Genomic DNA, 10567 nt, shown 5'->3' on the forward strand with positions numbered 1-10567 from the left:
ACGCCCTCCTCCACCGTCTCTCAGCTCCTGCAGGACGCGTTCTTCGCCTCCGGGACCTCTGTGGGCTTCCCGCTCATGTCGACCGCGGGCGTGCGCGACGTCAAGGACGTGCGCGTACCCGACGACGCGTTCGCCGCGTTCCTGCGGCGCTTGCCGGTCGTCCCCGCCGAGACGCTCGCGGAGGCGCGTGCCATGGTGGATGCGCTGCAGGCGCGCCGGATGCTGCGCGACATCGCGTTCGATGACGTGCTCGGCGAGCTGCGGCAGCGCCCGCTCGGCGAGACGGAGGCGGCAGCGTGCCTAAGGTGGTGGGTGACTGTGCACCGCTCCGGCGCGGGCAACGAGCGCGTGCGGCGAGAGCTGCTGGACGCGGCGGTCGTGGCGGCGGAGGGCGACGGGGGGCGCGTCGTGCAGCTCGCGGCGGTGCAGACGTTCTTGAACCCAAGGGCGACGGGCGCGGTGATACCCGCCGACGGGCCGCTGCCGGCGCACCTCCTGACGGTGCTGGATTGGGTGAAGCATATCGTGAGAGGGAGATGCCGAGGACGACGTGAGGCGGACAGCGGTGTGGACGGGCGCTGGCGTGCGTGCCGACGACGGCGGGCTGCATCGCGACGTTGTGCTCGGTGCTGCTTGCTGTCGTCGCATGGACGCTGATCGTTCGAGGGCCCAGGAAGAGTCAAGGAGTGAGTAGGGGGGAGAGGGCCAAGTGGTGGTCGGAGAAGAAGAGGGTGGAAGTGGGCGAAAAATGCAAATTGTCGGGTTGCAGTATTGCAGTGGACCCGGTCATTTTTGTTTGTGCAGTGATAGCCGGGTGGAAGCGCTGGAACCAAATAGTAAAAGAGCAGCAAGTCTCCTTGACCCGGCCCTACAGTAGAAGGCCTGCCCTGAAGAGATTTGCTTTCACTGGTTCGGTTTACACAGATTTCTCTAGTCTGGTACAGAGTAGAACACTCTGTTCACTCGTTGTACTACAAGCCGTCATCCACTGGACCTCCGTCTCCCGCCCATTCTCGTCCCTTTAATCTGCTCGCGCTTCCATCCCCACGACTTTCACGACCCAGGAGGGCGTGGGTTTTGTTGAACAACGGCTAGGGTTAGGGTTTGCGATGATCTAGCCGAATGTATACCAAGCAACCCTTACCATCACACCCGTTCGCCCACAACTACAGCCTGTACCTCCATCGAGGTCTCACCACAACCCTCCCGCTCAGCTTTGGACACCATAGTCTCGGCACCTACACTATGCAGCACATCGACATCAGTCTCGCATCGCACCGACACTTGAAGAGAATCTCACTCACCCAATCCCAATTACCCTATGCGATCGACGCAGCCCACGGGGCGGACATCCGTCCCTACAACGCCCCGCGCAGCCCCTACGTCTTTCCAGCAGGCCCCAGGTGCGTCAGATTGAGCGCAAAGGCCCCGATCAACGGAATGTGAACCGTCCCATCTTTGCCGAGCAGATGACCCCAAGAAGAAGCCGTTGACGAAAAGTCGACAGCGGACGTATCGCAAGGCGAGCGTCGCCGACGACGATCCGTCCCGTCTTCGCCGAAGGGGTGCGACCGTTGACGCGGCGGGCGGACCGGTGGAGTTGCGAAGCCGTAGCGCGACCATCCTGCCCGCGGGAAATATTTCTGTCCCATCTTCGTGTATGGAGGGCCGTGAATATGAGTCACAGACATGGAGGTAGAGACTACAGACTCACAACAAAGGATGAAAGGAAGAAGCAACACAAAGGATGCGCCTTCAACCATCGGCAGTGGACCTTCCGATGCACGGCGCCGGCGATGACGAAGCCCTTGACAGCCCAGGGTGATACATGGGCCACGCGTTGTTGCCCCTACGGGCGTCTGATGCGCTGGTCACCGGATCGTGAACCATCCCATGCTTGTCGAATGGGACTGTTGCGAGCGTGCATCACATCGACGGATAGCGAATGCGATATGCTGCCAGAGTACCATGCAATGGTCCCTTGAGTCCGTAGCGCGACGATCCTGCTCGCGGGAAGAAGTTCTGTCCCATCTTCATGTGTGGAGGACCGTATATATCAATGACAGATACCGTGGCAGAGTCTATGGACTCACGGAGATCGATAAAAGAAAGCACCGCAAAGGCCTTGCCCTTGACCATCGGCGGCGGACCTTGCGTGCGCAAGCCGCATCGAAACGCCCCGTTGTCGCCGCTAGATACGCCCGATGCGCCGGTCGCCGGATCGCGATGTACCCCATATTCATCGAACGGGACCGGACAGCGAGGTGTCGAGGTCTGGCAAGTAGTAGTCAATGAGGAGTAGATACTCCCAGTGTCAATGGAGCACATCGTGTGGCCAGGTGATGACGCGAAATGACACCTGGAGGACGCTCGCGAGACAGAGAACCGACCCATCTTTGCCTACGGTGCGCCGTAAATGTAAATGTCAGTGATGCGCGTAGCAAGGTGGGGGCAACAAACTCACAAAGATAAAGGATAGCGGGAAGCAAAGCTAAGACAGCACCTTCGATCATCGTGACCGGAGCTCGAGTGATAGGACAGCCAAGATCGGAAAGGAGTAAGGACGCCGCGCCGAGTGCACAGACGTCGGCGAGACGCCAGTCAGATCTTAGACCGATTGATGCCGCTCCGCGGACGTCGACATATCCATTCTTTGCTTGACAAGTCCTAGGCGAGACCAACACTGCATATCGGAGAGGGTAACGGACAGTGAAAGGGGAGATAGACCGAGAGCGTATACACAGCGCACAGCAACGCCTTTTCGTGGGCGAATGATAGGTTGCGCGCGAGGACGCGCAGCTCGCGGGATCGCGATTCGTCCCATCTCTGCTTAAGCAACGGAAGCAACGTAAACGGAAGGTAGAGTGCAAACCACAGACTTACATAGCACCGTGAAGAATGGGAAATGGCATGCATAGCGCCTCTGAGATGCGATTCGCCGCCTCGGTGTATACATGCCTATGTAGTTGAATATTGATGACATTGGCGCCGAGGTTCATCCAATTGCCGTAGGATGTCAGAGCAAGTGTGTGCGAGGATCCAGCTCACGGGAACGCAATCTGTCCCATCTTTGCGTGACCAGCGGTCAGCGACGAAAAAGAACGCGCAAGTAGAACGTATAAACTTACATAACAGCGAGTAGAATGGGAAATGGCATGCACAGCGCCTCTACGAGGCACTTCACCGACCCCACTATATGCATCGCTATGTGCCGAATACCGACCGCGACAGCGCCGAGATTCTTCGAATGGCGCCGCGGGATATTCAGCGGGTGCGTAAGAGTCCCCGGCTCACGGCAACGTGCTCTGTCCTATCTTTTAACAAGTGTCAGCAAGAAGGTAGAACATATAGACTTACAAGCAGCGTGAAGAATGGGAAACGGCATGCATGGCGCCTCGCCGACCTGTGACGCTTGGAATTGCCGCAGCGGCGTCAGCCAAGGTGGACGCCGTCGGCGCTGCGAGCGCGAGATCGCTCGGAGGCGGGGAAAACCATTCGTAGTTGCGTACGAAGAACCAGCTTGCGGGAGCACGATCTGTCCCGTATTGGCCTTACTGGTGTAACAACGTTGGTACAAGGTAAGGGATCCGTAGGCATGAACATACTAATTCAACCTGAGCGGGGAACGGCGCGCATAGCACCTCCACGAGGCGCTCAGCCGATGCAAGATGCACGCGCCGTCGGCGCCGCGAGCATTTTGAAATCGCTCAGGAACGAGGCAAACCGTCCATAGTTGCGTACGAGGATCCAGTTTACGGGAGGACCAGTTGGCCCATCTTCGCCTTGCTGGTGTAATGAAGTTAGTACAAGGTCAAAGATCAGTAGGGTAGCAACATACCAAGTCTGCAGAGCGCGTCTTCGAGGCCCATCGAAGCCTACAGGCGCCGTCAAAAAGACGTCTTGACGGCGCGAGTGTGCACGTCGACTCAGCAGGTGGGGCGAGAGACGTATACGGCCTTATACATGTCGGTTCGACACCGGTCGCGGGCTCCAATACACCGCGTCTGTGTTCAATCGGAGCGTCCAGACAAAGATACGCAGCCAGAGAAGTCGCCAGGGCATAGAATAGAGTCGGGGAACGAATCGTCGTCGCGGAAGCGGCCTCTCGAGGACGGATACCGCCGATGTCGACAAGAGTCGCGAGACGACGACAGACGACTCGAATAGTCTCTCGCTGCCGAGCGCCAGCCCAAGTCAATGTCGATTACGTCGCGACAGGGTCTTTGGGACACAACTGATAGGCCGCAGCGTCGCGTGCGCATCTACGGCTGCTCCCCGGAAGTCGAATCATACCTACACCGTGTTTCTGAAGAGACCAGGCCGACGAACCGGAGCGGCGGGCGTATCCAGGCGTCTCCAAGGGTTGCATCGTATGGAACGCGACGCGCCCGATCCAATGCGCGAGTTGGCACCAAGAGACTTTACGAACGAAAACAAATGCATTGCTTCATTATACACATATTTTAAATCACTATACAGAGCAGTCAGAACTAAAACTGAAGACAAGGAGCTAACTAACGCACCTGAGGTACTAGGCTCATCTCGTTAGGATCTATCTGCAATTCCTCCGCCGCTCGTCACATCCGCGTGCTCAAGTGAGCTACCCTCTCCACGGCCGCAATGTTCTTGAGCTGCTCCGGTGTCTGCAGACTCTCGATCAAAGCATTCTGCTGGAGGACTATGGCCCGCTACGCGCATCATTCAACCATTAGCTCATCCTCGTTATTTCAGTGCGAACAAAGCTATACGCACCAGATCTGCAGCGCTACTAGACTCGCGCATGTACAAGGTCGGACAAACTACCCCGCGATGCGCTCTGCTCGAGAAACATCTTAGGAAGACGGGAGACGAGCGCACAGACGCACCGGATACGGCTCCGCCACGTGCGAAACACTGCCACTCTTCGCCATCTCGCGTTCGCCGTTAATTATATCTCTGCCTCCTCTGCATGCTGTTGTTGCCTGCTGCGCGTCTACCAGGTCAGCGGAAGTGTAACCGGATAGTACGCGAGATGGCTTACCGACGGGCATTCAAAGGCAGGGTCCACGCAAACCAACACTGCTGTCCAAGAGACGACGGAGGATAGCATGTCGAGCTGCTCGCTCAGCACGAGGCGGAATGCACGTATGCAATACTTTTAACAGAACTGTTCTCAGTATGAATATGATATGCAAAAGCACACCTTACCTACACTGCATAGATCATGGGTAGAGAGATGAGGTTGCCGCCAGGAGACGTGGTGGAGCAAACGAGCATAGTGGGGGCATAGATCCCGCCTGAGGGTTTTTCGCACAGTCGAGTCTATATATTGTATGTGCCACGGAAGATGTCTCGCGTGGGCTAACGATGTGATGCTTCGGAGGCAGGGTCAGAAGCCTTCTCCGAGAAGGCGCGACCGGGTAGCATTGCTGCCCGCTCATGCTGTCTCGGAGAAGGGCCCTGATAACAGGATGTGTCATCAAGGTTATTTTAATTTTATTACTCAGAGTTTACTGATGATTTCTGGGCATGCAATGCTGGTGGGTGCCTCAAGACTGATAAGGACCAAAGTCGACAATCATATCCTCAACAATGACAAGTCATCTTGATTTTCCAAGGACTTAGCCCTCTGAGCCGGCTCAGCTGAGAGACGGGCCATCCTGAACTCGGAGAAGGTGCAACTTCTCCGTTTTCAGGGGCTCGATCAGGGTAGCTAGTCAGTAGATCTACCATAGATTACCTGATCCCCCAACTCCGAGAATACGTACGTACAACCCGAAGCCTGCACTGCAAGGTGAACGCTGCGCAGCACTCCGAGCGGGTGCGTCGAAGGAGCAAGGAATCTGTCCGACGATCCGAGGCAATCTGGCAATTCCGCCTTGCCTTCAACACCGGTGGTGCCTCATGGAATGAGTAGTGAATCCACTCAGATCGTGATACTGGACTCACACAGCATAGGACCCTACTCTCCTGTATGATCAGTTGATCATCTCTGTAATAGGATGCCTCTGTTTCTTGTCAGTCCACATTGTGCCGCATCATGATCCCTACTGATACCATTGATTGGGTATTATTTACATACAGGAAACATAATAAACGAGAAATTGTACTGAGTGTTGCTTTGTCGAAAACAAGAATTGTGCAGTGAGGTGATCGAATGCCGAGTGGATCAGTCTCGACAACAAGATGCTGCGTGAGTGGGACTGCGACGCCGGTGTCAACTTCCAAGTCCGGCGCCACAATCGAATGTAACGGAGTGTTCAAGGAGTCTCTTTGCACTGTTCAGTCTCTCTTGCTTGCCCCGCCTCCTTTCGTGGCTTTTGCCTATACGACGATGGCTGCCAAAATGCGAAATCCTGTCGTCCGAAGGCACCGTCATGGTGTCAGCTGTCTCTTTGTCGTTGTTATGGACTTGTGCTCGTTCGGCATTCTGCCGACCTGCTACCGGGTACCTCCGTCCTCTGCAAGCTTGCAACACCTCTACCACGCTGTGTCGCTATTCTCGCCATTTGCGCAGCCCTCGGCGCTCGCGACGCAGACGGGTTCTGCGCTGCGGCGTGCCGAGCAAATTGCGCAAATTGTGACCCTAGATGCAGAGCAGCGTAACACGTCTGAAAGTGTATTTTGAGTTCTACATGGATAGGCAACACCATCACGCCCTTCACTCAATGACAGCAGAAGACTACACAACAGGGTGTGTCACGGGAGACTCGCAGACAGATCACAAATGGATATCGGAGTGAGATAGACATACACACGTCCTGGTAAGCAATAATTCTCATGAGAATGCTTGTAGCATTGTATGTACATCGAAATACTGTCTCTCGAGCACGGTTCGACAGAGGTGCATTGCCCATTTGTCGGACGTCTGCAGTCGGACACTTCGACTGCCGGACAAAGCATCTTGCACTCAATCGACAGACATCATCTCCGAGCTCTGGGAGATGTATCCCATCATGTAGATTATCGTTATCAATTCGGGGAGTGGGGTGTGCGAGGCAAGCTATACCGCTTGGCTCACCGAGCGCACTGCTACGCTTCGCGAGGTACGTGGGGCTGTTCCAAGGATGAGATCCGCGAGATGAGCGGGCATATGACAATGACGTCCTTGAAGGCATCTCCGACGCTTGGCAATTACCGCTGGGAAGGGAAGCACACAATTTCCCAAAGCCATCGCAATATCCTCGAGCGGGGACCTTGCATCGGTGTACCGCACGGCAGAATATCGGGGAGCATTGGTGGAGCGGTGAGTGATTCTCTCATGTATATTCTTTCGCATACTGATCTATTCAATTTGTAGTAGAATATACCATGTCTGCTGTACTGTAGCATGCCGGACCAAGCCTGTCATACTGCCCTTGCACAGGATTCCCTGCCGCTCTCCACAGGATACCAAAGATCGTACAATATTTTAGCTGGTGTGTCTGCTACGAAATGACCGCAAGACGTTTACGCGACGTAGAAACGTCACAACTACCAAGCACCCGGTAAGTACGTACCATTGCCCTTGGAAGATCGTGGGCAGAGGGTTGAGCGAACAACATTAGCGTGAAACGCGCGCCGGTGGCACCTGGTTATCGGTGTTATTCTTGGCTTACGATGACACCCCAGGGCAACCACAAATTTCGAGGGCGGTGAGGATGTGGCCCTGGGCGTATTGGGTGTACGGGATAGGCTGTGGATCTGCGAGGTGGTGGGTAACCTCAAGGTTAGCTTCCGTAGTCTACTCTGACGATAATATCTCCTCAGGGCTCCAATGCCACATTTGCGACCTAAGAGGCTGCGGCATCTAATTTGCGTCAGTACGTACGTTACGCGAGACTGGAGCTCCCCCCGATCTCGAGCACTTCAGAAGATCTCCGAATGTCGCGCATCGAGTGACTGTTGACTCGGGAACACGATTGCTCGCTTACGCCAATTGCCTCGCCGGAAGTCGGGATGTTGGGGCGGTTGGCGCAGACCCAAGGTATTTAAACCCTTGTCCCACCGCTGGAAAAAATCATCCGTCTTTTCTCTTCCTTCCTCCCTCTTTGTCGACACCTCCTGAGGGGGTGAAGTAATGGGTAAGTCTGATGTAGTGCGCCTCATACGCCGTTACTAACACGTACCCACAGGTGACTACTAATCTGTAGCCTGTGCATACGACTCTATACTACAGTAATCAAGCCGCATTTGTCGCCTTGCTATGGCGGTGTTATCGCAGACCGTGTCTTAGCACGCGCGCGCGACAGACGCCAGCGGGGCATTCTGGTTGCTACGGTAGGTCTCATTATCACAGGTGGCATACTATCCCCTCTAATCGTTCTGTTTGACGAACAGGTAGCTGCAAGCCGCATAGGCCTTTCAAGGTACATGCACCCTGACTAAGCCTTTCATATGTCGCATGTATTACAGCCTGCTTTCCCTGAACTGCCATCTACAGTCCCATTGTCGGACTACTAATCAGTAGTTTACCTGGAGTAATCAGTATAGCAGATACTCAGGAGCGCAGTAGTCACATTTGACAATCTTATTACAGCCTACGGGTATGTGAGCTTCAAGATTGAGGTCTGAAATCCCCTCCAATAATGACATGCTATGCAGTCAAACCGGCTATGACTCGGACTCTTTCGAGGTAGGCCTTTACAAGAAGTGCTAACCTGTATTTGAATAGCAGCCTGTTTTTGCTCCATTGCCGTCCACGATCCCGTCATGAGGGCACTATTCGTGAATGAAGTATTCACCGCAGCATCCCTCTTGCTGCCAGAACACTACGGACTGGTAGTGGTGAATAACCTGTGAGGGGTATATCCGCTGTAGCCTGTAGAGCCGTTCTAACTTTGTCAATGAAGCTACACAGTTGTGTTAGCATATTGACCTACATGCTACCACCGCAACTATTGTCACTGTCAAGGGTAATGCTGTTACTCAAAGCCTGGCCGGTAACGAACTGGATTCGATGTACATGCAGTATTTTGTGCTTGACAATACTATACTCGGGTTCCCAGCAGCTGTACTGTGGCAGCATTGCTCTTAAACGGCGATTGTGTGCAGATACCGACGTCGCCGTTCATTTGACCGTATAGATTACTTACAAGTTTGGTGCCGCCCTAGGGTAAAGGTGAGATGTACACTTGAAATATATAGTAGAGTAGATAATACCTGCACTGCTCCACGAGCAGTCCGAGCCCGCATCATTTGCCCGCATGCTCTTTGCATCCGGGGCATAGACGACGCCCGGGTACACGTCCACGCCGAGGTCCTCCGCGATAACCGCCGAGCCTCGCGGTGGAATGCGAGAGCGAGAGGATGCAGCTGCGCTGGTTGGACATGTGCGGGGGCGCAGGGGAGCGCGGGCTGTAAGTGATGGCGGTGCGCAAACGCTAGTTCGCCGACGAAAGCGATGTTGCCGAAACAGACACAACAAAGTGCTCGTCGACGAGCTGGACGCGATCCTGAAGGAGAAGCCCGGCGAGCAGCCGCGGGCGAGCGAGGACACGACGATTTGGCGTGTGCAGCGAGGGCGCGAGTCTGACATTGTCCATTCGCAGCAATGCGACTGCCAAATCCGGCCCGCCATCCGCTGCGGACTCTACACTCAACTGCTCGTCTCTGTCGGCCTTCATTACTGTTTCTTGTCGCACCGAGTAATCACAGCTTACACGCGCACGGCCGCTGCGCACAACATACCCCAAGCCAGCCTCGAGACGTCCAGAATACACACCGAACTAATGGCGAATATACGTGATACCCTGGTACGCCCTCCCGCACGCTGTCCACACCGAGCAGGCGCTGACGGGAGAGCTGACAGTGGGACACCGGGCGCGACGAGACCGTCGAGGTGAATCAGCGCGCTCTCATCGACAAAGTCCTCGCGCGATACTCGGGCGAGTTCACCGGTGCGCACTAGAACCTATTCGAAAGTCTCGTTAATATATACTGATGTCCGCGTCTGCCTGGTGTTGTTGGCAGTCTTCCGCGAGCTTCTGCAGAACTCCGACGACGCGGGCTCGTCCGCCGTGGAGATCCACTTCGAGACGAGGGCGTACGCGGAGAAGACCAAGGCGGCCGCGTCCTCGTCGTCTTCCCCAGCGGACGCGGAGCCTTCGGAGGGCGACGAGTCTACTCGGACGGACAAAGCAAGGGAGGACCTGCCGGATTTGAAGACAGTCCAGGTATGTCCATGGAGTTTGGGGCAGAGGTGGTTGGTTGGCGGGGTCATGGGAAGCTGACGAGGGCGGTGTGGTAGGTCCACCAGTGGGTGTTCAAGAACAACGGGCAGGTGTTCAGGGAGGAAGACTGGAGTCGGCTGAAGAAGATAGGTGAGCAGTGCGCCACAGCCTTGTATTTTATGTCCGTCTGGACGTAGCATGCTGAATATGCGGTACATAGCGGAGGGAAACCCCGACGAGGAGAAGATCGGCGCATTCGGAGTCGGTAAGTGGCGTGACACCGTAGACCGCGGCCGAGCGTTGATTAGGTGAACCTTTGCAGGATTCTACAGCTTATTCTCGGTAACGGAGGACCCGTTCGTCACATCCGGAGGTATGTACGCCTTCATTTCTCATTACCCTACTCTACCCTAACACTATCCTCGCAGACCAATGGA

General features: G+C 55.3%; 4 protein-coding genes across 4 annotated transcripts in view; 1 reads left to right on the plus strand and 3 right to left on the minus strand.

Annotated features, from left to right (window-relative positions):
• Positions 1–194, minus strand: part of GLOTRDRAFT_141604 (uncharacterized protein) — a gene marked incomplete at both ends in the record, with an annotated part of 2892 nt that extends 2698 nt beyond the window's left edge. Inside the window, one exon of the mRNA XM_007873154.1 lies at positions 57–194. Within this exon, the coding sequence (XP_007871345.1) occupies positions 57–194 (138 nt within the window). The remainder of the gene's footprint in view (positions 1–56) is intronic.
• Positions 195–3654: 3460 nt separating this feature from the next.
• On the minus strand, positions 3655–3869 carry GLOTRDRAFT_134167 (uncharacterized protein; the record flags this gene model as incomplete). The annotated part of the gene is made up of 2 exons (XM_007873155.1): positions 3655–3782; positions 3839–3869. The coding sequence occupies 2 exons, from the start codon at positions 3867–3869 to the stop codon at positions 3655–3657; spliced, it is 159 nt and encodes a 52-aa protein (XP_007871346.1).
• Positions 3870–6970: 3101 nt separating this feature from the next.
• Positions 6971–7723, minus strand: GLOTRDRAFT_101828 (uncharacterized protein). The gene is made up of 2 exons (XM_007873156.1): positions 7280–7723; positions 6971–7225 (listed from the first exon to the last, which is right to left on the minus strand). Exons 1-2 carry the CDS (start codon positions 7328–7330, stop codon positions 6983–6985), a joined length of 294 nt encoding a protein of 97 aa, XP_007871347.1. The 5' UTR covers positions 7331–7723; the 3' UTR covers positions 6971–6982.
• A 1544-nt stretch (positions 7724–9267) lies between these two features.
• GLOTRDRAFT_134168 (uncharacterized protein) lies at positions 9268–10544 on the plus strand (the record flags this gene model as incomplete). Its single annotated transcript, XM_007873157.1, has 7 exons — positions 9268–9317; positions 9377–9713; positions 9770–9857; positions 9931–10133; positions 10208–10280; positions 10351–10395; positions 10453–10544. The coding sequence occupies 7 exons, from the start codon at positions 9268–9270 to the stop codon at positions 10542–10544; spliced, it is 888 nt and encodes a 295-aa protein (XP_007871348.1).
• Between the last annotated feature and the right edge of the window lie 23 nt (positions 10545–10567).

The sequence above is a fragment of the Gloeophyllum trabeum genome (assembly GCF_000344685.1).
Source record: "Gloeophyllum trabeum ATCC 11539 unplaced genomic scaffold GLOTRscaffold_00033, whole genome shotgun sequence".
Taxonomy (NCBI): domain Eukaryota; kingdom Fungi; phylum Basidiomycota; class Agaricomycetes; order Gloeophyllales; family Gloeophyllaceae; genus Gloeophyllum; species Gloeophyllum trabeum.